The sequence below is a fragment of the Bison bison genome, unplaced genomic scaffold, assembly GCF_000754665.1.
Source record: "Bison bison bison isolate TAMUID 2011002044 unplaced genomic scaffold, Bison_UMD1.0 scf7180017864485, whole genome shotgun sequence".
NCBI classification, from domain to species: Eukaryota; Metazoa; Chordata; class Mammalia; order Artiodactyla; family Bovidae; genus Bison; species Bison bison.
Genome location: NW_011495045.1, coordinates 6,283,146 through 6,309,862, shown reverse-complemented (window position 1 = coordinate 6,309,862; position 26,717 = coordinate 6,283,146). Strand labels below are relative to the sequence as shown.

Here is a 26,717-nt window from a genome sequence, read left to right as displayed (position 1 = left end):
GGAAGGAGCCGCGGGCCCGAGCTGGAGGGGGGGAGTAGGGAGAGCGCGCCCACCACCTTCCCTTCCCCCCACCTCGATGGGAGCGGGGGCGTCCCGGCCGCCGCAGCCGACCGAGGAGACCGAGCCGGGGGCCGGCACTTCGGAGTTGGGGCTGAGGTGTCCTCTGGGGAGAGCGCGCCAAGACCGCTGCAGCAGCTGGCCGAGTACGTACCGACTCGCTGTCCGCCAAGTGCCAAATGCCTCAGTGCTCGGGCGAACTTGGGGCGGCGGATTCTCCGGGCTGCGCCGGCACTTGGTGGGGCGGGCGTCCAGGGCCGCGGGCTCGGCGCGGCCGCTGCCGGAAGGAGAGGGCGGACTCGGGCTCTTGTGGACGATTCCCGGAGAGAATCGGTGCGCAGGGGCAGCGAGAAGAGGGCGAGCCGGGCCGCGGGGCCGACCTGTGCGTTCCGCTCCCAGAAAGCCCGGGGTGAGGCGTCCACTTTTCTGACCCGGCTGTGGCCGTCGCGCGCGGCGCTGAGCGCTCGTGGGTTGTGCGCGGTGGGAGCGCGCGCCGGCCCCGGAGTTTTGCAGCCTCTTTCCGCAGAGGCAGAGTCTTTTTGTTGGTTTGTTTACTTTAGAGTCTTAATTTTCGTCCTGAGTATCCTCTCTTTCGGAATGTAGTCGTTTTCTTTTTAAAGGCGGAAGGAGAGTTTTGCTTTAAAGTGGCTTACAGAAACTTGGCACCGAGGTGAGATGGAAGCGAGAGACTCATTTGTGCTCGCTAAGGCCGAGTATGGAATTTGCCAACACATGTGGGACATACAAGCCTTGGATGCAGAAGTCTGTGACCTTATTTATGGAGAAACGTTGCGAGGGCAGTCAAATGCTTTGGGACTGCAACTTCGCGGTTCACAAGGCTCATGTGAAAGGACACTTCCGAGTGAGCCTAAGTTTTGTAAGATCTTGGGCGAAAGGATAATTGAATTGGAATATGCATTTAGAGGTTCTGCAGACCAAGTTTTGCAGCAGGTGATCAGGAGAAATCCTTGACTTGCATATACTTAATTCCTCACTCAGAGAGATTCGGGAGGCAGGGAAAATTTGGGGGTAGCTGTCAATTTAAAATTTCCCCCAGAAAGAGTTGGTTTGGAGTAACCTGTCACTACCAATTGGTTTGCCAGTGACATGTCTGCAAACTTAAGGAGTGCAAAGATCAGAGCTGAGAGGGAAATACTCAGATCTTATTTAAAAATATTTTGGCAGTTTTAATAGATAATATTAGATTGCATAGGAACAGTGAAACAGAATTTTAAAAAGATTAGTCACGTAGGAAATGCTAGGCTGTTTTGTTGGAGAAGTGTGCACACAATGAAATACCTTCTTAGATTTTCACTTTTTTGAAAAATTTCCCTGTAAACCATACCAGATTATGACATGTCGGAATTTATGTGTGGGTTTTAAGAAGGAGTAGTGGGAGAAAAGATGCATAGGATTTACTTTCTCTATTTTGGATGGGAGCTGATGTTTTCCAGAAGACCTTAAAAAGCTGCTTCTAGTCCAGCCTAAGGGCCAGTAAAAGTGTCTCTTTAGATTCAGGGGTATCCTTTTTCCTCCATTTTCCAGTACTTGAAACATTTAATACTGTATTTTCGTTAAGTTTTAAGAACTATATTCTCCTTGTAGGTATTATTGTGCATGTTAGGATTCTCTTTGGAGAAGGAAATGGCAATCCACTCCAGTATTCTTGCCTCGAGAATCCCACGGACAGAGAAGCCTGGTGGCTACAGTCCCCGGGGTCACAAAGAGTTGGACACGACTGAGTGACTGAGCAGCAGGATTCTCTTGAGAGTTTATATATATCTGCAAGGTCAGCCTACTTTATTTCTGTTTGGGTATTAGTTATTGGTAAATCAGGTCATGAAAGAATATACCAAAGAACCATTGGAAGGTTTCTCGTTTTAATTTTATTATTTTTAGCAGCTTGCACCAAAGTTAATATGTCAGCCTGGTATTAGGAAAATTTTGTTTTCCTTGGCTCTGGTGATTTCTTATTATGTGTGAGTAAATCTGATAATAATAAAAACATTGAGGCATTGTAGATTTTGATTTCATTCTTACTGCTAATTATGGATGTAGCGAACATGACAGAAATCCTTAGGAATACTGTAGCCGATACAAGGAAATTTAGTGAGCTTATATAGCTAATAAGTAATTTGCTATATCCAGTGGATATATGTTTCCTTGTTTGAGAATTAACAAAATTAAATAATCTCGGTTAAATTAATGAAAAATTTTCCTTTTTTGTTGACTAGTAAAATCCATTGCCCTGTAGAAAATTAATATATTTCCATTCTCCTTGTTATTTGGAGAATCAGTTAAAGCATTAGGTATTTTCTTTTAATCACATTTTAAGAGCATATTGGCTTATTATTAAAGATTTTGGGGATTTGTACCATGGCTGTTTTGAAAGAAAAAATTATAATGTATGACAAAGTGGCAGAAACCTTTGAAGAATTTATTGCATGAACGTTAAATATTTAAAGTAAAAAATGGTTGCTTGGCAACAGAAGTATGTCAGGTTTTTGTGTCTGTTAACCTAGACTCTGGACTTCGTCTGGTCCATTATAAGTCTAATTGTTTTTGTTGGTGCTGTGCATGTACATTATTAGGAATAAAAGCTTTGTAAAATTTACCCTTAAATGTGAAGCATATTCTGGATACCACAGAAGTATGATACATTTTATGTTACTTCCATGGAAATGACCATTTTATAATACTTTTTGAACAGGTTAAGATCTTCCTTAGTATAATCGTCTTTGTATGCATATTTCATAAAGTTTATTAAAAATAATAAGGAATAAATAATGCCCACTTAAGCTTAATATAAGGTTCCTAGCCCCTGTGCTTTGGATTTAGTTTTAACTGTTTCGTTCATTCCTTTTAGTAGAATGAAGAATAGTACAGTTCTTATATTAAATGCAAATTTGCCTTTTGATCTGACATTTTCAATAACTAGTGCAATAGTAGAATATACTCTCTTAAATATGAAACAAGTGGGAAGTTGATGCTGGGGAAAAAATAGTAATCCTTGTCAGAATTCTCACAGCTAAAATATACCATTAAGCTTTCAAATAGTTTGTTATTTATCAATATATTGTATTTAGAGAGTTGCATCTTAATTTGTAGTACATGTTGATTTAATAATTTTTAAAGAGGAATTTCTGAAATAAATAAAATTTTATATGTACTGTGTGCACACCACATGCTCAGAAGGCACTTAATGTTTGGTGACTAACTTGATTGTTCGTTGATTGAGGAATTTCCAGTCATTGTATGAAATACTAGTGTTTACCTGTTATTATCACAGTTAATGCATACTTATTATTTAATTGCAAAAAATCTGATTTTCCTAATACTGATAAATTTAAGCTTACACCTTGAATAATTAAAATTTTAAGAGATTTATGTGAAATTTTTTCCAGCTTCATTCAGAATTCAGAAAAAAATCAGTAGGCGAGAACATTTTAAGTTCGCTAAATTATTGTTAATGTATTAGAAGATATATGTTTAATTCATAGATATTACAGTAATAAGATCCAAAAATACCTCTTTTTTTGGCTTAAAAAAAATATTTATTTTTAACTGGAGGATAATTGCTTTACAGTATTATGTTGGTTTCTCAAAAACATCTTGCCTTAAGATATATTCCTGAATGTTTAACAATAAATATGCCTGGTTAAATCATTTGATACTTGAAACACATACATAGGACCGCCCTGCAGTCTTAAATAACCCATGATGTAACTAAGCCACACTTAGTTATTTTAGGTTGAGTTCTGGGACTAGGAAAAAAAATTCAAATAATTCACTCCTAGGCTCAAGGGTCATCCAGATTCTGGCTTGTCTTTTCAGTCTCAACCTGTAAAGTACCCATTGCACCCTCTCCCCAGGCTCCTATACCTTCAGGCTGTGTGTGCTTAGTCACTTGGTCATGTTCGACTCTTTGCGACCCTGCGGACTATAGCCCTCCAGGTTCCTCTGTCCATGGAATTCTTCAGGCAAGAATACTGAAGTGGGTAGGCATTCGCTTCTCCAGGGGATCTTCCAGGAATCAAACCTGTGTCTCCTGCATTGCAGGCAGATTCTTTACCATCTGAGCAACCAGATAAACCATGCCTTCAGGCTACATTCTCCCAAACCTGGCCTTACCTCAGATGTTTTAAATGTAGCCACCCACTTCAGATTTCCTATTTCCTTCCTTGCCATTTCCTGTCTCTACCTTTCATTCCCTTAGTGTGTACCCGATCTCATCTAGGTGTTAGAGGAAAACAATCTGGTGGAACCAATTCACCTTAATCTGTAAATGACTCATGAGCTAACTCTTCCCAAGTATTTTCACATTTTTTTTTTAGAAGTCTGGAAGAGATTGGTGTTAATTTAGATAATTTCACAGTAAAACTTTGAGACTGTGTTGGGAGGCAGGAATTGATAGTCCTCTGCATAAGTCAGATTTTACTAGAATTTTGCCCTTGGTTTCTCCCCAGTCCTGGAAGAGTCTCTTCTTTGGAATGCCGTAGACTTCACAGTGTGTATATACATTTGTGTATATACATTTGTATATTTCCTGCATCATGAAGAGGAGTATTCCAGAGTAGTGTTTTTTAATCCATTTGAATCTAATGATCGTTAATAAGATTGATATTTGTTATCTGGAGATGACATTTTAATTCATAGAAATCAAGAGGGAAAAGACCTAGGATCTCTCGTGATTGAAATTGACTTCTTAAAATGCTGCTGTTGGGGCTAGGCTAATAATGATGTATTCTGGTAAAGGGAGCTCATCTGGCCATCTTATGGGAATCCACCATATAATTAAAGAAAGGGGAAGTACTGAGGATGAGGGAATGAGAAAGATGGTAGGTAAAGTAACAGGATGGGCCTTACTAGATTGGACACCAGTTAACACAGAGGGGATCCCTTTTGGAATACAAAGTGAAAGTCCCTCAGTCGTGTCCGACTCTTTTCGACCCCATGGACTGTAGAGTCCATGGAATTGTCCAGGCCAGAATACTGGAATGGGCAGCCTTTCCCTTCTCCAGAATATATTCCCAACCCAGGGTCGAGTCCAGGTCTCCCGCATTATAGGCGGATTCTTTACCAGCTGAGCTACAAGGGAGGCCCAGGAATACTGGAGTGGGTAGTCTATCCCTCCTCCAGAGGATCTTCCAGACCCAGGAATCAAACCGGAGTCTCCTGCATTGCAGGCATTCTTTACCAGATGAGCTACCAGGGAAGCCCTGATTTATAAAAGGAGACTGCTAATCAGAGTCTGACTCAAATGTTGGGTTTCATTTAACAGAGGCTTTTAGCAGAGATGTTATTCCTCTTTCAATACTTAGATGAGAGGGATAAAAGCTGAATGAGACTCTAGTCCCTACATCTTGCATGCTAAGTTACTTCATTTGTGTCAGACTTTGCAACTCTATGGACTGTAGCCCTCCAGGGTCCTCTGTCCAAGGCAAGAATACTGGAGTGGCTTGTCATGCCCTCCTGCAGGGGATCTTCCTGACCCAAGGACCAAACCCACCTCTCCTGCATTGATTGGCAGGCGGGTTCTTTACTGCTAAACCATGAGCTTCTGCCATCGAGGAGCTTAAAGCCTGAGGTAATCTGTTCTACAGAGCCATGTAAGTTTGCTTCTCTGTTCCATGGCTCTTTATGTTTAATACTTAGCATAGCATTTAGCATAGTGTTTAAGTGTGTGCCTGCTTCTCTGTCTTCTGGTTCTTAACTGTCTGTGAAGAACCACTGGAGCAAAGTCCAGTGTTTGGCACAAGCATCAGAGGAAGGTTAAGGGCTACAGAGGAAGATGGATAGGTCTAGGATACCTGTATGAGTTGTTTGGATTTTTTCCTCCATCCAGTGGGGAAATTTGCATAAATGAGTAAAGGGCCACATCTGTACTTCAGGACAATGAGGTCGACATTTCAGTATGGCATATTTTGAAGGTGAGGAGGCTGTTTTCAAAGTTGGGGCAAGAAGCAAGGGGAAAATTAGAATTAGGTGCTTTTGAGGCAGAGAAAAAGGTTGGTGATGTGGCCTAAGGACATGTAGATTTGAAGAAGGAAGAGGAAAACAAAAGCATGAGTGGATAAAGAAGATACACACGCTGGAATATTATTCAGCCATAAAAAAAATTCTGCCATTTGCAACAACATGGATAGAATTGGATGGTATTCAGGCAGAGAATGACAAATACTATATAATATCACTTACGTGTGGAATTTTAAAAATAAAACTAGTGAATATAACAAAAAAGAAATAGAGTCACAGATATATAACAAACTAGTGATTACCACCTGGAAAAGGGAAAAACGGACGGGCAAGATAGGAGTAAGGGATTACAGGTACAAACTACTGTGTATAAAATAAATAAGCTACAAGGATATATTGTACAGCACAGGAAATAAACCAGTATTTTATAATGACTGTAAAAGAAATGCTGTGCTGTGCTTAGTCGTGTCCAGCTCTTTGCCACCCCATGGACTGTAGCCCACCAAGCTCCTCTGTCCATGGGATTCTCCAGGCAAGAATACTGGAGTGGGTTGCCATGCCCTCCTCCAGGGATCTTCCCAACCCTGGAAGGGATCAAACCCATGTCTCCCGCATTGCCGGCAGATTCTTTACTGTCTGAGCCACCAGGGAAGCCCATGAATACTGGAGTGGGTAGCCTATCCTTTCTCCAGGGGGTCTTCCTGACCCAGGAATTGAACTGGGGTCTCCTGCATTGCAGGCAGATTCTTTATCAGCTGAGCCATTAGGGAAGCCCAGAAAAGAAATATGACCTTTAAAAATTGTGAATCATTAAAAAAAAAATTGTGAATCATTATATTGTACACCTGAATCTTTTGTATGATATTATACATTAACTGTATCACAATAAAATTTAAAAAAATAAATCCTTTTATTAATCCAGAAAACTGAAAGAGTAGTGGTGCAACTAAAAGTAATGAGAGCTGGAAGAACAGATTTGGGAATCTGGAAGAGGGGAGGAAAATTACAGCACATACTTCTTTTTGGCTTACCAGATTTGAGAAGTTTGACAGCATCCAATGTGAAATGCTGAATTATCAGAAAAACAATTTGGGTTCTCACAAGATCACTTTCTAAATTAAAAAAAAAAATAGCAAGTACTCATTAAGTTTGCTTTTAGTGTTTTATCAATGGAGAATACTTTGATAACTTGAATTTGATCACACTATTGAGATTTTATTAAATCACAAAGTTCTTTTTTTTTTCTTTGCAAACTAGATGTTTATGTGTGAGTCAGTGTTTGGTGTGCATTTGGATTTGAGAGCAGTTGGCAGTGACTTCATGAACCACTGGTCCAAGCTACACATAGCGGTTTGGAGGTCAGTCTGCTATAGGTAATATTGAAGCCTAGGAGTGGACGGAGATCATCAGGGGAGAATATGGAAAGATAGTAGAAATGGGATCTAATAAAAAAATTTGGAGAATTCCTGCAGTTAGAGTAAGGGAAGGCAGCATAACATAGTAAAAAAAGTCAGGTGAAGAGCATTTCAAGGAGTGATGTCAAACTGCAGAGAGGTTAAAGAGAAAAGCTGGTGATCACTCAGTAGTTACTTGGGAGCTTTGATGGAGGAGTTGGGACAGAAGGCAGGCTGAAGCTTCCTGGACTAGATTGAGGCAGGTTTGAAGGAATGGTTCTTCTTTTTCCTTGTGACCATTAAACACCTCTGTCTTAACCCTAAATCCCCACATCCCAGCTTGGAGAAAGAGAAATTGTATTTCCCATATTTATACTGAGTTCTGTGTTTTGGTTCAAGGACAAAGCAGGAGTTGACCAGTAAAGTTTTTGGAGCCAAACCAGCTCCTTACTTCACTTAGCATAGTTTAAATCTTGGCAGATGACTGATCCTACCCCAGAAGGAGCCAAAGTGAGTTTGTCGTTAAAAGGTTCTGGAACAAATTATTACCATTTGAAATAGATCATTGAATAGCAAATAACAACAAATGGCCTTAAATGAATCCACTGTTTTATTCCTCTTCCTTTGGGACTAACTGGACTGAAGAACATTTAAGCTTGTGCAAGTGGAGGTTTGCTGTATATAGGCAGCAGGCCTTTGGTTTAGGTTTTGAATGCAGTAAAAATGGGTAACTGATTTCTCTTAATTGTGGAATTCATAAAAAGGTCAGACTCAGCATGGTTGTTCCAGCATCTCTTGCAAAGGCCAGGTAACTGGAGTTTGCAGCTGAGCAGACTTGCTGTGCTGTTAGCTGCCTATGTTATGTTGCATTGTATTAGAATCCTTTTGTATTCACTTCCGATTGGAGAAATGCAGCTTTCTTTTGACTTATTAGACCTTCATGTTGAAGCAAGAGTAGACACAGAGTTTGTAAAAACAGAAAATCTTGTCTTATAAAAATTTTCTTTTAAATCAAATTAATGTATGAAGTGGTGGATGTTTAAATGATCACAACAGGCTTTATGAGAAACTGAAATGTGCTCTTAAAGGAATAAAGCTTAGGGAGAAAACTCCTTTCCCAGCGGTAAGTGTGGGCCTTTAGCAAGTCTCCTGGGACTCTAAATAGTTCACTTATTTATCTTTCATCTGGTGTCTTGACTTTGGAAATGTACACTTGGTCTTGTCAGTCCTTGTGGAGATGTTAATAATGGTAACTACTTTCTTACTGGAACATAAGAGCTTTCTCTTAGGAAACTAGGGGGTTTCCTTTTTTTTTTTTCTGGGTAAAAATGACAAAGGATAAAAATTGAAAATTAATATTTTTTAAAACCATTGCCTATCTCAGAAGAATAAAGCCTAAGTTTGAGTTTTGAGTTCTCTTCTTCTTAAATTTCTCTTTTATATTTGTCCATGATATATTCTTTGTTATTGCTTATAAAAAGATTCAAAAACTCTGTTCTAGATTTTCTCAGGTAATTTTTAGTTTACTCCATAATTTGGGGGAGTATAGGTGGTGAGGTCATTGATGACACCATGAATCTTGCAAGGTTACAGCCCTTTTATAAAAAAGCTTTTGCGTGTGTATGTGCATACATACATATTTATGTGTATGTATGGCTTAAAGCTCAACATTCGGAAAACTAAGATCATGGCATCTGGTCCCATCACTTCATGGGAAATAGATGGGGAAACAGTGCAAACAGTGTCAGACTTTATTTTTTTGGGCTCCAAAATCACTGCAGATGGTGACTGCAGCCATGACATTAAAAGACGGTTACTCCTTGGAAGGAAAGTTATGACCAAACTAGATAACATATTAAAAAGCAGAGACATTATTTTGCCAACAAAGGTCCATCTAGTCAAGGCTATGGTTTTTCCAGTGGTCATGTATGGATGTGAGAGTTGGACTGTGAAGAAAGCTGAGTGCCGAAGAATTGATGCTTTTGAACTGTGGTGTTGGAGAAGAGTCTTGAGAGACCCTTGGACTGCAAGGAGATCCAACCAGTCCATCCTAAAGGAGATCAGTCTTGGGTGTTCATTGGAAGGACTGATGGTAAAGCTGATACTCCAATACTTTGGCCACCTCCTGTGAAGAGTTGACTCATTGGAAAAGACTGTGATGCTGGGAGGGATTGGGGGCAGGAGGAGAAGGGGACGACAGAGGATGAGATGGCTGGATGGCATCACCGACTCGGTGGACGTGGGTTTGGGTGAACTCCAGGAGCTGGTGATGGACAGGGAGGCCTAGCGTGCTGCGGTTCATGGGGTCGCAAAGAGTCGGACACGACTGAGAGACTGAACTGAACTGATAGATATTTTTGTGCGTGTATACTCTGGAGTTGAAAGCCTGTGGAATTACTGCATTAAGTGTATGAAGGGAAAATGGGTTTCCTTCCCTCCATCTCATACACTTTCTAGAAACCCTTCTATTTGGTATAATATTGTTCAATATAGACTTGAACTTGGGTCTGTAACTCCCCAGAGCTTGTTTTTGTGGGTTAGCGTTCAGCTGGATGATAAATTCTCTCCCTCAGAAGTCTCCCTTTTATGTGGGAGGACAAAACAAATCCTCTTATGAGTGATTCACAAGGTGCAGAGATGTTTTTATCCAGAGAACTAACATGACATGAACACAAAGGTGACCAAAAGCTGTACGAGTTTGTGGTGCCCAGAGGGTGCCCTAACCAGGGATCTTCCAGTGTAGTTTGCCAGGTTTGCCAAATCACAAGAGTCTTCTGAGATGCAACCCGAGCAAATTATATTTTTCAGAAGCTCCCCCAAGTGATTTCCTGGCTGTCAGCAGAAGTTTAGTGGGCCCAAATTGAATTTTTTTTTTTTAATATATACCTTGGGAAGTCATCAGGTCATGACTTACAAAGAGCCATAAAATTTGAGGAGGTCAGTAGTTGATGAGAGCAGACTGTGGATGACACAGGGGTTCCAGGACTTGGGGTTTCCCAGGAGTCAGTCCTTAAGGTGGTAGGGAAATGCATTCTCCTTGGACGGGATGACTGAGACTAGAATTTTGTATAGCAGTCTGGCCAATGATGTAAAGCAGAGGTCCCAGATTTGTTGATCTGGCCTTGAGGGCTGTTCCCAGTGTTCCTCAGCTTGCCGAGTCTCCCAGTTGACAGTTGCTCCTGACTTTGTTGAGAGTGTACTTGCATTTTCTTCCAGTGTATGCATTCTTTTGGCTTTCTATAATTTTTGCTATAGAGGGCTGTAGGAGCCTTTTAATCCTACAGGTGCATTGATTAAAAGTTTGTTTCTCTTAAACGGAAGTGCTTGGCCAGCTCCTCTATGTATGTGGGAGGTCTCCAGGCAACTGTGAATGACTTTTCAATAAAACTGCTAAGAGGTCAAGAAGTGCTTTGCTGGGTCTTGTTCTGTCTCTTTAAAGGGAGACTTCTCTGCCTTCCTTGGGCTCTAGAAGTATAACTTCCTTGGCTCTGTCTTGGGCTCTTCCACACACACTGGCTTCGTCCTCTCTCTTGAACCCTGAGACAGACTTAGGTTCCATGCTGTTACTTTGCAAACAGGACCACTCTGCTTCAGCTTTATGCTTTGCGCCACATTCTCTAGTGCTGTGTGTTTGAAAGAGAATTCCAACATCCCTAGTTTTATGTATCCCTGATGCCTAGGTAATCCCATAGTCACCTATTAGTCTCTTTCTGGAACCACAGAAAGTGTTTCTAAAAAATGGTAACCGTTTCCTCTCTTTCATCACTTACACCTAAGTGATCACCAAGTCTTGCCATTTATTTGTCTGAATTTTTCCTGCCTCTTTTTTCTCCGTTTCTAAATATACCACCTTGTATCCTATTAATTCTAGTTCATACTGAAATCTCTCATCTGCCTGCGAGACTAATCTTGCTACTTTTTCTTTATAAAATAGGAACTAACTATACCTATCTCACAGGGCTGTTGTGAGGATGAGACATCATGTTAAGTGTCTATTTATCATACGGTCTGACGCAAGTATTCAGTGCATGCAATACTTCTGGCTTGTGATACTGAGCCCTGGTGGCTCAGACAGTAAAAACGTCTGTCTACAAAGCGGGACACCCGGGTTTGATCCCTGGGTCGGGAAGATCCGCTGGAGAAGGAAATGGCAATCCACTCTAGTACTCTTGCCTGGAAAATCCCATAGATGGAGGAGCCTGGTAGGCTGCAGTCCATGGGGTCACAAAAAGTCAGACACGACTGAGCGACTTCACTTACACCTATCTCACAGGGCTGTTGTGAGGATGACACGTAATGTTAAGTGCCTATTTATCATATGGTCTGACACAAGTATTCAGTGCATGCATGGTAGCAGAGTATACTTCTTATCTCCTTCAGAAGTTTATCATCCTTCACTTCTCCTCTGTGTGCACACCATGGAAGCAGCAAAGTGAATACTCAAAAATACAGCATACAGAGCCCTGTGAGCCATGTTTGGCTTAAGTCCCTAGACCTATTTAGCTACCTATGAGATCTCAGGCAGATTACTGATCTTTGAGCCTTTATATTTTTTTCCTTTAAAATGGAAACTATTACTGACTGTTGATCATTATGATTGTTAGGAGAGTAAGATAACTTATAGATAGAGAGAGGCTTCCGAGATGGTATCAGTGGTAAAGAATCCACCTGCCAATGCAGGAGACACAAGAGACTCAGGTTCGATCCCTGGGTCAGAAAGATCCCCTGGAGTAGGAAATGGCAAACCACTCCAGTATTCTTGCCTGGAAAATCCCATGGACAGAGGAGCCTGGCAGCTACAGTCCGTGAGTCGCCAAGAGTCAGACACAACCGAGTGCGCGCGCATGCGTGCGCGCACATACACACACACACATACACACACACACACACACACACACACACACAGCATAGAGAGAATGCTTCCGTAATAGTCAGTTGCTGTGCAAATGCTCCTTGTTTTTTGCTCTTCCCATACTGCAATCTTAAACCCTGTAGTGTCCGATAAAGAGGCTTAAGAAGGTTTTTAGCAAGTGTGATGAGCGTTTCCTCTCTTCTTTTTGCAGGTTAAGCCCATCCACAGTGATGGCTGCAGCCTTACCCAGGACCCTGGGGGAGTTGCAGCTGTATAGAATATTACAAAAAGCCAACCTGCTTTCTTATTTTGATGCCTTCATCCAACAAGGTGGTGATGATGTCCAGCAACTCTGTGAAGCTGGAGAAGAGGAGTTCCTGGAGATCATGGCACTCGTGGGCATGGCTAGCAAGCCCCTTCATGTTAGAAGGCTGCAGAAGGCTTTGAGAGACTGGGTTACAAACCCTGGCCTTTTCAATCAGCCACTGACGTCTCTGCCTGTCAGTAGCATACCCATCTATAAGTTACCAGAGGGCTCACCAACATGGCTGGGAATATCCTGCAGCAGTTATGAAAGGAACAGCAGTTCCCGAGAACCTCATCTAAAAATCCCCAAGTGTGCTGCCACCACGTGCGTGCAGAGCTTGGGACCGGGGAAGTCAGACGTGGTGGGGAGCTTAGCGCTGCAGAGTATCAGTGACTCCCGACTCTGGCAGGGCCACCACGCCACTGAGAGTGAGCACAGCCTCTCCCCAGCTGACCTTGGCTCCCCGGCTTCCCCAAAAGAAAGTAGCGAGGTGCTGGATGCCGCCGCTGCACTCTCTGTAGCCGAGTGTGTGGAGCGCATGGCCCCCACGCTGCCAAAAAGTGACTTGAACGAAGTGAAAGAGCTGCTGAAAACCAACAAGAAGTTGGCCAAGATGATCGGTCACATCTTTGAGATGAGTGATGACGACCCACACAAAGAAGAGGAAATTCGAAAATACAGTGCAATATATGGCAGATTCGACTCGAAGAGGAAGGATGGGAAGCACCTCACACTTCATGAGGTAAAAAGCCCACATTTAGCTTTGTGTGTATGTGGTGTGCATGTCTCTTAAAGAGATTAATTTGGTAATAGTTTACAGCAGAGATGATACACTCCCCGGATTAAAGACGTTTAGGTTCAGCAAAACGTAACTCTTTAGTGAAAATAGACCATATTTATTGTGTTAAGGTATTTCTGTGTTGATTTCAAACATGTTTAACTTTAAAATTGTAGTGTAGAGTGACTCTTAGAATAATATTGGTTTAAGTAGTAAAAGCATAAAGTCTGCGTTTACAAGGCAGTTTGTCTTTTAATTAAGAATTAAAAATGAAATTTTAAATCTAACTTAAAAATCATTTTTGTAGACTTTTTAGAAAAAAAAGTTGTAAAGAATAACCAGAACTTAAAGTGATTTTCAGCTAGCATAGAAAACAAAATTAGATGGATGTTAGAAGAATTATTGTAGCTTTGAATATTGTTTTGGTGTGACATTTGATATTAAAAATCCTCATTTTATTTTTGTAGCATTCTATCTAGAAATATTTTGCTTAAGTAGAAGAATACATGTATGTATATTTCTTTTACATTTGCTTCCTTTTTCTTGTCCGCCTGGCCAACACATCATCTTTAAGGCTCAAGCATGAACTTAAGTCTTTTATAGTGTGTTTTCCCCTAAGTAGAATGACCTTTCCTTTTCATTTTTATCCCTATACATACTTCTATCACAGTAACTTCAACACTTTATTGTACTTTTTAATATATTGGTCTGTCCCTCACAGTATACTTTGGGATTCTTCAAGGCAGAACTTATATCTCACTCATTTTTATATCTTCAGAATCTAATGTACTCAATAAATGCTTGAAAATTAAGTGCATTTCAAAATTACCTTTTTTAAACAAAAGCTGTTTCATAGCTAAAATTCATAGCCATTTATCCATTAGAAGAAAGAGATAAATTATCCTTGGAAAAAAATGTTCAGTTGAATGCAGTATTTCATGTTAGTAATATAAGATCATTCCCCACAGTCTTGTACTTGAACACAAAAAATAGTATATACTCACTGAAAAAGCATTCAGTTACTACAGAAAGATGTGAAGTAATGGAATCTGTAAACATCCAGCTACTTTACATATACAAATGTGGGGTCATATTTTACACACTCTTCTCCAAACTCTTTTTTTTTAAACTTAATAATATACTCAGAGTACAGTATACTATTAGATATATTTTCAGGTGGTTACATATAGAGCTGCCGTATTCGTTTATGGGTTACATTATATTTCACAGTGTGAATGTGCTGTTATCTTAACCATTCACTTTTTGATGTCACTTAAGTTGTTTTCATTTTTAAAAAATTTTATATGTGGTGAGACATGAACATTCTGCACATATACCTTTACAGATTTGTACATGTTTTCCTATAGAATAGATTCCAACATGTAAAATTATGGGCCCAAAGAATATGTAGATTTAATATTTTAGTAGATGGTCCTTCAGATCAGATCAGATCAGTCGCTCAGTCGTGTCCGACTCTTTGCGACCCCATGAATCACAGCACGGCAGGCCTCCCTGTCCATCACCAACTCCCGGAGTTCACTCAGACTCACGTCCATCGAGTCAGTGATGCCATCCAGCCATCTCATCCTCTGTCGGCCCCTTCTCCTCTTGCCCCCAATCCCTCCCAGCATCACAGTCTTTTCCAATGAGTCAACTCTTCGCATGAGGTGGCCAAAGTACTGGAGTTTCAGCTTTAGCATCATTCCTTCCAAAGAAATCCCAGGGCTAATCTTCAGAATGGACTGGTTGGATCTCCTTGCAGTCCAAGGGACTCTCAAGAGTCTTCTCCAACACCACAGTTCAAAAGCATCAATTCTTTGGCACTCAGCTTTCTTCACAGACCAACTCTCACATCCATACATGACCACAGGAAAAACCATAGCCTTGACTAGATAGTCCTTAATTGCCTTCTAAAAAAGCTAGAACAATTTATATTTTCTTTATCATTATTATATGCAACTCTCCATTTTTCCACACTCTTGCTAATATTGCATTAGTCATTTTTAATTTTTGTCAGTCTAAGAAAAATTTTCATTGCTCAAAGTAACTTTTATTACTGAGGAAGAGCATCTTTTCTTATGGTTAATAGACATCCAATTTTATATTCATATCCTTTGTTTTAATGTTGGAGTTGTCTTACCTTTAAAATATTGGTAAAAACTTTTATATTGTAAGTATATTAACTTTTTGTCTTAGATTGTAAATATTTTTCCAGATTATCATTTGTCCTTTGACCTTGTAGACTGGTTGCCATGTGGAAATTTAATTCTGTGTAGTAATGGTCGTTGATCTTGTCCTGTGTCATTTCATTTATCTGATTCTCTGTTCCTTCACTGGTATGAAGTTACTTCAGGTACTGTAGCAAAGCAGTATATTTTATATATGGAAAGGCAAGTGCCTCTTCAATAGTATTCTTTTGTAGCTTCTTTTTTTTAGGTAACCTTACACATTTCTCCTTCTCAAATGAAATTTTTAGTGTATTTGTCAAATTTCCCCAAAATTTCTGTTGGTGTTTGATTAGAAATGCCCTAAAGGTATAGATTAATTGGGGGGAAAATGATATATTTACAATAATGAAAATTCCCATAGAGTAACATAGTATGTGCATTTACTTAGCTCTTTTATATTTTTCTGTAATTTTTTAGTTCTTTATTCATAGTTTTGAACATTTCTTGTTAGGCCAAATACTGTATATTATATATGTGTATATTAAATGTTTGTATTACAAACATTTACATTTATTTTGCTTGTATGGATACATGAATATGTAAGATATGAAGGGGATATAATTGTAAATGAAATTGTTTCCTTTTTAAATTACTATCACTGGCCGATTTTTATATATTAATCTTCTTTTCAGCAGTTTCACCATCTGATATTTTTAAATTATTGTAGATGTGAATGTCTACTGATGCTTAATATGAGAATTGGTTAGCAAAAGTAGTCACAGGGACTCTGTGATTTGACCTCCTTTGGGCATGTCCTTGTGTAATTGTTGTGTATTGTTGGCATACAATAATGAATTCACAAGAACTTGTGGATAGATGTAGAAAATACAAGTGGCGTTATAATTCAGCTACGCTTTGACACTATTATTACCTGTGACGGGATGCAGAGGAGTCTACTGAAGGCTACTATAGTAGGGAACAAGGGCGAGGCGTGTTGGCAGCCTCAGGCTCACGCTTTAATCCAGCTTTCATATAGTTTTTAAATATGGCAGATGAAGCACAGTCAAGGGCCTGTATTTTTATTAAAGCAAAAGTATGTTACAGAGATGACTTTAATAAACCCTATCGATCTCACTTTAAAAATTCCTAACCTGCTTTTAAAAAAGTCCAAAATGAATTATTTCACACTTGACTTTTCCTAAGGGGCGCTTTGCTTCTTTGAATAAATAGGCACAGGTGGTATTTAAGTAATGAGACCATTGTGGGTTTCCCAAAAGAAGGAAACAATCAAAATGAGTGCCAGTAGGCGGAGATGTGGGGGTGGAGCTTTGGAAAATGTGGCCTGTGTTTTTGAAACTTAACTTAGACCACTTATTATTTGTAAGTCAAGTGTGTGAATCTGGTCCGATAATATATTTTAGGATAGAAGTTTATGCATCAGAGCACTCTCTTCAAACTAGTAACCATCCAAGGGTTTAATAGAAATTATGAAATCCTGAGGGAATTAAAGAAGCTACCATCAAGTGTACCATTTAGGTATTGTGATAATTCCACATTTTTTTTTTGACTGTTTAAAATGAGAGAAAGACTTGAGTTTTTCTAAATTCCTAAGACTAAAGAAGGTTATTAGTTTGTCCTCAATTTCTAAGTAAGGAAAAATATGACTTATTCTTAATCCACTTTTGGTAGTATTTCTGACCCTGTGTATAGTATTACAAACTCTGTGGACACTGTTCTTTTAATCTTTGAAGACATATAAGTAGGTCACAGGTAGATGAACATCAGGAAGTTATCTATACCTGAAAAATAATTTTCAACTCACGAGTACATAAAATTCTCATTTTTATATGCATTTTGTACTTGTTTCCCAGTATACTTGTAAAATTTATAATTCATTACATTTTATTGTAGAGAATTGTAGAATGAGTCATTGTTACAGACACCTTTTTTAAAGCTAGAGAATCAGTGCTGGTCTTAGAACATGGCTAGGTGTAGCCTGGTGGTAGGAGTCAGACCATGAACATATAATGCAGAGGCTGCGGCCTAGAGCCACACTAGTTACTGGTGTGGGGCAGGTGCCAAGGGACGAACCCAGGAGCAGGATTACAAAGAGGTCCAGGCGGGCAGAGTTCCATCTGCCCAGACGTGTTGCTAGAGTATGTGGTAACTAGGTAAGCAGAGTGCATCAAATCTTTAAAGCAGTAAATAGAGAGAAACCGAAACTTGAGACTAGCAAGGTCATGGAGAATGGAGGGGCTTGTAATATTCAGAGATAGGAGCACACAGACAAGTCGGCGTTATAGAGAGTGCTCGTCAGCAGATAGCGACTTCCAGCCAGAGAGCTCTGGAACTCAAAGACAGGAAGGAGAAAAAGAGAAGGTGGAGTCAGTGGATAAGTTGTAGGTGTAATGGAAATGCTGCAGAAACTGGAGCGCTAAGGAGACTGCAAACACAAGGACCCAGGCCCGTGGAGTACATAGGTCATGGTTTAGGTCAGCTCCCGCCGGAACGTTGAGAAGGCGAGGCTGAGGGTGTCAGAGAAGCCCAACAGTTTTAGTTTTGAGAGAGGGGGATTGTCAGATCAGGGGACCTGGGAGACCTCAACATACTGCTAGTAGTTATAATGCTTTATTCTGAACTCTTCAGCTTGAGCGGAACAATTTCAACATCTCATACTTGAAAGAAATGCTGGATATTTCCTTTCGATCATTTTAAAAAGTAGATTACAGGGCTATTAGGTTAGTGTCACTTCTTGAGTCACTTTTGATAAATGGACAAATGAGAATTTGTCCATTTCATCTAAGTGTTCAAACTTAGTGGGATAGTTTATAGTTTTTAAAACCTAATATTGTTTGTACCTTTGTCTCTTTCCCCCTGATCAGTCTTGCCAGAGATTTGTCAGTTATGTTAATCTTTTCAGGGATCTGCAGACCAAAGCCTGTGGGCAACATTTTGCCCACTTCCTAATTTTGCAGATAGACTTTCTTTGGAATACAGACATGCCTTTCTGTTTATGCATTATCTGTGGCTGCTTTTGAGCTACAGTGTAGGGTTGGGTGGTTGTGACACAGACTGGCCTGTAAAGCCTAAAATATTATTATCTGACCTTTTACAGAAAAGCTCTCCCACTTCTTTATTAGGAAGCACTTTTGGCTTAATTGATCTTTGTAGTTAATGTTGTGTTTGTTTACATCTGCTTTCGTATAGTTTATTGTTCTAACTTACATTTTATCCTGAGTTCATTAATGTTCAGCTGTTCTTTTCTAATGTAAGCAATTAAAGCCATGAATTCTCACTATATATTGAATTAGCATTATTCCCAAAGGTTTCAATTCTGATTATTTCTCTTTTTTATTTATGCTTTCTGTTCACAAATTATTAAGTTTTTTTTTTTTCCTAATATGAGAGGTTTTTCCTTAAATCTTTTTCCTAATGATTTCTAACTGAATTACATTGTGATCAGAGAACATGATTTGCATGATATGGCACCCCACTCCAGTACTCTTGCCTGGAAAATCCCATGGACAGAGGAGCCTGGTAGGCTGCAATCCATGGGGTCGCAAAAAGTCGGACATGACTAAGCAACTTCACTTTCACTTTCACTTTCATGCATTGGAGAAGGAAATGGCAACCCACTCCAGTGTTCTTGCCTGGAGAATCCCAGGGACCGGGGAGCCTGGTGGGCTGCCGTCTATGGGGTCGCACAGAGTCGGACACAACTGAAGCGATTTAGCAGCAGCAGCATCAGCCCTTTAAAATATGGAGAGATGTTAGTTATGGCCCCGTATGTGGTCAGTGTTTTAAATGTGCTTCTGCAGTTGTTGTTAGAGTGTTCTGTATGTGTTTGTTTTAACAAGCTTTTTAGGTCTGTTATTCAAAACTTCTGTAGACTGAATTGTTTATTTTTTTGTCGGCTTGCTCTATCAGTAACTGAGTTGTGTGTTAAAATCACCTACTTTGATTGTGGAGTTGTCTATTTCTCTTTGAATTATGTAGTGGCCTTATTGATTTTTTAATAATGCATTTTTTTAAATTTTTTGTGTTGATATTAATACATGTGCTTTCTTTTTGTTACTAATTGCTTGTTACTTCTTTTTCCATCCTTTTACTTTGGTTTTTCTGAATCTGTGTTTTCGATATATCTCTTGTAAATACTGATAGTTGGGTTTTTAAAAAATCCTGTCTTGCATTCTTTGTCTTTTAATGCAGACATTTGGTCCATTTATATTTATTACAGTGACTGATGTTTTGAATTTATTTCCTTTATTTTGTATTTCTTCCCTTCCCCTTTTTCATATTTCACGTTTACCATCTGGAACTAGGGTCCTTTAGCTTGAAGTGCGTTATCTGGAATTTTCTTAATGAAGGCCTACTGTAGGCAGACTCTCTCCTTGCCTACCCTATTGGAAAATATCTTCATTCTGCCCTCATTTTTGTTGTTATTGTTGTTCTGTCGCTAAGTTGTGTTCGACTCTTTGCAACCCTGTGCACTGCAGCATGCCAGGCTTCCCTGTCTGTTACTATCTCCTGGAATTCGCTCAAACTCGTATCCATTGAGTCAGTGATTCCCTCCAACCACTTCATCCCCTGTTGCCCCCTTCTCCTTCCCTCATTCTTTCCCAGCATCAGAATCTTTTCCAGTGCCTCAGCTCTTTGCATCAGTTGGCCAGAGTATTGGAGCTTCAGCTTTAGCATCAGTCCTTCCGATGAATATTCAGGGTTGATTTCCATTAGGATTGACTGGTTGGATCTCCTTGCTGTCCAAGGGACTCTCAAGAGTCTTCTCCAGCATCACAGTTTGAACATATCAGTTGTTCGGTGCTCAGCCTTCTCTAGGGTCCAACTCTCACATCTGTACATGACCACTGGAAAAACTGTAGCTTTGACTACACAGACCTTTGTCAGCAAAGTGATTTCTTTGCTTTTTAATGCACTGTCTAGGTTTGTCATAGCTTTCCTTCCAAGGAGAGAGTGTTTTTTTTTTTTTTAATAGTAAAGCAATTTATTTTCTTGGGTTGACAACAGATAAATCTCACTTGAAATGTGGCAGTAAGTTTGGGTAGAAGAGGAGGATATTGGCTGTATTAGTACTGAGATATTGATGGGTATACATCTGAGGCAGCATATTTTCAAGAGTTATTTTCTTACTACAAATCATCTGCCCCATTTCCAGACTGTGCATCTTGATTTTTTTTAATATATATATTTTTTATTAAAGTATAGTTGACTTATGATTCAGGTACAGCACAAGGTGATTTGGTTATACAAATACAGATATATTATTTTTGAAATTTTTTCCATCGTAAGTTATTACAAGATACTGACTATAGTTCCCTGTGCTATACAGTAGACCTTTGTTGCATATCTATTTTTTAATTAGAAATCTAGCATTTTATTCATACTGAGTCAAACAAGTGGAACCAAAATGTCATAATTTTTTAGTTAGGAAAAAAATGTTTTCTAAAATATATTTGTTGTACATATTTATATATATATGTATACAAAAGCTTTTCTCAGTTCAGTTCAGTCGCTCAGTCACATCCAACTCTTTGCTACCTCATTCATTGCAGCACGCTAGGCTTCCCTGTCCATCACCAACTTCTGGAGCTTACTCAAACTCATGTCCGTAGAGTCAGTGATGCCATCCAACCATCTCATCCTGTCATCCCCTTCTCCTCCTGCCTTCAGTCTTTCCCAGCATCAGGGTCTTTTCCAATGAGTCAGTTCTTCGCAGCAGGTGGCCCAAATATTGGGAGTTTCAGCTTCAGCATCAGTCCTTCCAGAACTGATTTCCTTTAGGATGGACTGGTTGGATCTCCTTGCAGTCCAAGGGACTCTCAAGAGTCCTCTCCAACACCACAGTTCAAAAGCATCAATTAATTCTTCGGCGCTCAGCTTTCTTTATGGTCCAACTCTCACATCCAAACATGACTACTGGAAAAACCATAGCTTCGACTAAACGGACCTTTGTTGGCAAAGTAATATCTCTGCTTTTTAATATGCTGTCTAGGATGGTCATAGCTTTCCTTCCAAGGAGGAAGTGTCTTTTAATTTCATGGCTGGAGTCGCCATCTGCAGTGATTTTGGAGCTGAAGAAAATAAAGTCTGGCACTGTTTCCACTGTTTCCCCATCTATTTGCCATGAAGTGATGGGACTGGATGCCATGATCTTAGTTTTCTGAATGTTGAGTTTTAAATCAGCTTTTTCACACTCTTCTTTCATCAAGAGGCTCTTTATCTTTAGTTCCTCTTCACTTTCTGCCATAAGGGTGGTGGCATCTGCATATCTGAAGTTATTGATATTTCTCCCGGCAACCTTGATTCCAGCTTGTGCTTCATCTCGCCGAGCATTTCTCATGATGTACTGTGCATATAAGTTAAATACGCATAGTGACAACATACAGCCTTGATGTACTCCTTTGCCAATTTTGAACCAGTCGTTGTTCCATGTCCAGTTCTAACTGTTGCTTCTTGACCTGCATACAGATTTCTCAGGAGACAGATAAAGTAGTCTGGTATTCACATCTCTTTAAGAATTTTCCACAGTTTGTTGTGATCCACACAGTCAAAGGCTTTAAGCATAGTCAGTGAAGCAGATGTTTTTCTGTAATTCCCTTGCTTTTTTCTGTGATCCAGCAGATGCTGCCAATTTGATCTGTGGTTCTGCTCATTTTTCTAAATCCAGCTTGTACATCTGGAAGTTTTCGTTTCACATACTGCTAAAGCCTGGCTTGAAGGATTTTGAGCATTACCTTACTAACGTGTGAGACGAGCACAGTTGTACAGTAGTTTGGCTTCTTTGGCATTGCCTTTCTTTGGGATTGGAATGAAAACTAACGAGTCCTATGGCCACTGCTGAGTTTTCCAAATTTGCTGGCATATTGAATGCAGCACTTTAACAGCATCATCTTTTAGGATTTGAAATAGCTCATTTGGAATTGCATCACCTCCTCCAGTAGCTTTGCCTTCATTCTTAATTGCTACTCATTTTGGGTATCTAATTCTATATTGTCATTTAGTTTCTGTTTGTAATCAAAAGTATCATTTCCTTGGCCTTAGCTTTCATTGTGTTTAGAAGCCAGTGGTTCGGTGACTATTGTCTGCTTTAGACGTCTTTTTTTCCTATGCCCCAATTCTTCTTCCTCCTTAATTCTTCTCTCCTTCTGACTTCTCAATTTTTCTTGGTCATTTTTACTATATTACTCTTTTAGTCATATTTGCAACTCCTTTTATCTCTTTAAATGAAGTCCTTGAGGGTCTGTCTGCTGGTTTTTACTTTTGACTCCTTCTTTCTTTGTTTAATGATTTCTGTCTATGAGCTCATATTTCTTGAAACTGTGGGAATGTTTTGAGAGTTAGGAAGAAAATGGACTCTCCTAGAGGTTTCTTGTTTTTGCTTCTACCAGGCCCCTGTACTTCACACACTACAACTCTGGAGCCCCATGAAAGTGAATTCTCAGGCTGTTGGTGTGAATTAGGGCTGAAAATCCATGTGAAGAGCTGATTTGGGTTTATGAAATTCTCTCCTAATTAGTAATGAAGTTCAGGACAGGTAATTCTCCTTGCATTTCCCGGTGGGCGAGGGGGGACCGTGAACAGGTGTATTTCTGATTCTGTCTTACATTTCGCTGTAGTACTTTAGTATTATTTTTCACCTTTGTGGAGGAAAGGTCTTTTGACTCTTCAGCCTCTCCTTTGATGGGTTCTGGCGTATTTCTCTCACTCTCTCCCCACGCTCACCAGCCTAAGAAGGCGGTGAAGATTGAAGCTCAAGTTCATCTGGTTTGACATCTGTCCTCAGCTTAGTCTTTTGAGATATGGTCTTCATTCATTTTGGCTTCAGTAGTTCTTACTGTCTTGCTGGCTTATTAATGTAAAGATATTTTTTCTTTCTATTTTAGTCAACATTTTTCCTGTGAGAAATGTGAGAAGGGCCAGGCATGGTACATAGCCCTCCCTGTGCTGGAAATGAAAGTCTTGATTGCCCTCTGAGCCTCCCTGTTACCTAGCCTTCATGTTGTAGTTTTATGCTAACACTTATGTGAAGCTTAATTGAAAGTCACACTCATTTGATTGTTAAAGATTATCATTTTAAATACTCCTAGCAAAGACAGTTTTAAAATCTAGTTATAAATAATAGAAGGCTAACTTTAAGAAATCTTTTCACAAAGATATGAATGGAATTTTGGTATTTTTAGCTATGAAAGTAGGAAGTGGAGGAAGTAAGTAAACCAATGAGGGAGACTATCTTATTTTATACTTCTAACAAAATTAGAAACTTAGAACTTTTAAAAAGCTAGCTTGGTGCTTCAGTGACTTAACTACTGGTTTTGGAGAACTTTTTTTTTTTTTTTTAATGCATCATTGTTACTGATTTAATTATTAGCAACGAGGATTATGAAATCTAGAAGATAGTGACAGAAAATACATTTTTGAGGGGAAAGCTTGATGAATTGGCTTCCTATTACAACTTGGAGTGAGCTACGGTTATTTCTCTAGCCTCGGTTTTTCTGCCAGAAGGCTCTCTGAGGGCCTGGGGAGTTCAGTATAGTTTTTTGGTCTGTTGGAGCCTGAATTCAGTTTACAGAGATTGCGTTCTGTTTGTTTTTCTTGGTTTCTGGTAGGCTGATGGAAGGAATACTAGAACACTGTTTTTAATTTATGTTGAAAAGTTGTTATCTATGGTTGTGCATGAGCTTGTACCTCTGAAATGTTGTCAATTAAAATATCTTACTGACAATTAGAATTTCTCCATACTTACTTAGGTTTATGAGCACAAAAAAGAACCAGCTACATAACAAGCAACTCAAAAAGGATATTTAAAAGTCATTGTAGCTACCACTAAGCTGCAATTGAAGTTAATTTATGTAGGAAATTATTCTTTGAAGTATATTTTACTTTTTGCTCCTGTAACATTGTGCTTATCAAAAGCACTTGGGGAAGAAATTGATCTACTGATGATTCTTTAGGATGGGAGGGAGAAGGCTGAAAATAATTTCTTCCTATTATGCTTTTATATTCAGCCATGGGTTTAAAGTAAGAAACCTGGCCTTAATTGCTAGTAGCCATATTATAAGCATTCAGTTCAGTTCAGTCACTCAGTCATGTCCGACTCTTTGCAACCCCATGGATTGCAACACACCAGGCTTCCCTGTCCATCACCAACTCCCGGAGCTTACTCAGACTCATGTCCATCGAGTTGGTGATATCATCCAACCATCTCATCCTGTCATCCCCTTCTCCTCCTGCCTTCAGTCTTTCCCAGCATCAGGGTCTTTTCAAATGAGTCAGTTCTTCACATCAGGTGGCCAGAGTATTGGAATTTCAACTCAGCATCAGTCCTTCCAATGAATATTCCAGGCTGATTTCCTTTAGGATGGACTGGTTGGATCTCCTTGCAGTCCAAGGGACTCTCAAGAGTCTTCTCCAACACCACAGTTCAAAGCATCAATTCCTTGGTGCTCAGCTTTCTTTATGGCCCAACTCTCACATCCATACATGACCACTGGAAAAACCGTAGCTTTGACTAGACAGACCTTTGTTGGCAAAGTAATATCTCTGTTTTTTAATATGCTGTCTAGGTTGGTTATAACTTTCCTTCCAAGGAATAAGCGCCTTTTAATTTCATGGTTCCAGTCACCATCTGCAGTGATTTGTGTGTCTAGGTAGTAAAAATTACAATGTAAAGAATACTTAAATACATTCATTAGTCAGTATTTATTAAGCTCACAACCCATGCCAGAGACTGACAATCCAAGTCTCTGCCTTAACATAAAAAAGTAAAAATACAGGATATGTTAAGTGAAGGAAAGGAGGTTATACACCTGTGTTCACATGTATGTACACAAAGGAATATTGGAATAATATGCATAAAAATATTAATAGTCATTCTGGATGGAATGCATGTTGCATTTGTTTTCTTTTGCTTCTCTGTATTTTCAAAACTTTAAAAAAAAAATTATTGTGAATAAAGTGGGATGTCTGGGTCAGGAGGAAGAGTAAATGCCTGATTCCTTATCAGAGGAGAATGAGAATCGATACTAAAACAACTTTGTGGCAAGTGTGCCTTCTCACTTCTTAGAGTCCTTGGAGGTAGTGATATTATCCTGTTTTGCCTCAGAGAAAACTAAGGCTCTGAGACGTTTTTACATGTCCAAAATTACACAGCTGGTAAGTGATGGAGCAGACTCCTACATCTCTCTGCCTTCAAATCCTGTCAGTTTGCTGTCAATCATGCCTGGAATGGGTTTCTTGCTTTTTAAAAAAGTCTGATATACCCCTTGGCAGTTTCTTACATCTATTTAAATTGACAAAATTATATGAAAAAACATTTTCTAGTCTATTAAGCAAATTATAGACTTGGAGTTTAGGATAACATTTGATACTTAAATTTTTAGAACTGGTGTTTGGTCAATGAGCAACTCTATATTGGCAATATTTAACACTTAGATAAAAGAGTAGAATAACATGAAATTAAAACACATTTGCTCCTTGGAAGAAAAGCTATGACAAACCTATACAGCGTATTAAAAAACAGAGACATCACTTTGCCAACAAAGGTCCGTATAGTTAAAGCTATGGCTTTTCCAGTAGTCATGTACGGATATGAGAGTTGGACCATAAAGAAGAATTGATGCTTTCAAACTGTGGTGCTAGAGAAGACTCTTCAGAGTACCTTAGACAGCAAAGAGATCAAACCAGTCAATCCTAAAGGAAATCAACCCTGAATTTTCACTGAAAGGACTGATGCTGAAGCTCTAACACTTTGGCCAGCTGATGCAGAGTCGACTCATTGGAAAAGACCTGGATAACTGGGAAAGATTGAGGGTAAGCAGAGAAGGGGGTGACAGAGGATGAGATGGTTGGATGGCATCACTGACTCAACGGACATGAGTTTGAACAAACTCGAGGAGATAGTGAGGGACAAGGAAGCGTGGTGTGCTGCAGTTCATGGGGTCACAGAGAGTCAGACACAGCTTAGTAACTACACAACAACAATCTCAATCTTAGAGATTTGGTAATTCCAAGACCTTGTTTTTCCTTTTTAGCCCTCGTGTGTGATAATACTTCATTATCTTTTACTAAGTGATTTTGTAAATATTTAATGAATATCATTTACTTTTTATTCCTTCCTAAGAATTTTCATGTCAGTTCACATTTAAAAATATCTATCAGATGATGTATA

At 39.5% G+C, this 26,717-nt stretch overlaps 2 protein-coding genes across 5 annotated transcripts in view; one reads left to right on the top strand and one right to left on the bottom strand.

The window, feature by feature from the left end:
* Nucleotides 1-296, bottom strand: part of TMEM194B (transmembrane protein 194B) — a 130,631-nt gene extending 130,335 nt beyond the window's left edge. Inside the window, exon 1 of the mRNA XM_010862886.1 lies at nucleotides 212-296. The gene's annotated coding sequence lies outside the window, so the exon portion shown is untranslated. The remainder of the gene's footprint in view (nucleotides 1-211) is intronic.
* Nucleotides 124-26,717, top strand: part of NAB1 (NGFI-A binding protein 1 (EGR1 binding protein 1)) — a 51,271-nt gene continuing 24,677 nt past the window's right edge. For all 4 annotated transcript variants that reach the window (XM_010862888.1, XM_010862891.1, XM_010862887.1 and 1 more), the window contains exons 1-2: nucleotides 124-203; nucleotides 12,491-13,328. In XM_010862888.1, the coding sequence (XP_010861190.1) occupies nucleotides 12,510-13,328 (819 nt within the window). In that variant the 5' untranslated portion in view covers nucleotides 124-203; nucleotides 12,491-12,509. The remainder of the gene's footprint in view (nucleotides 204-12,490; nucleotides 13,329-26,717) is intronic.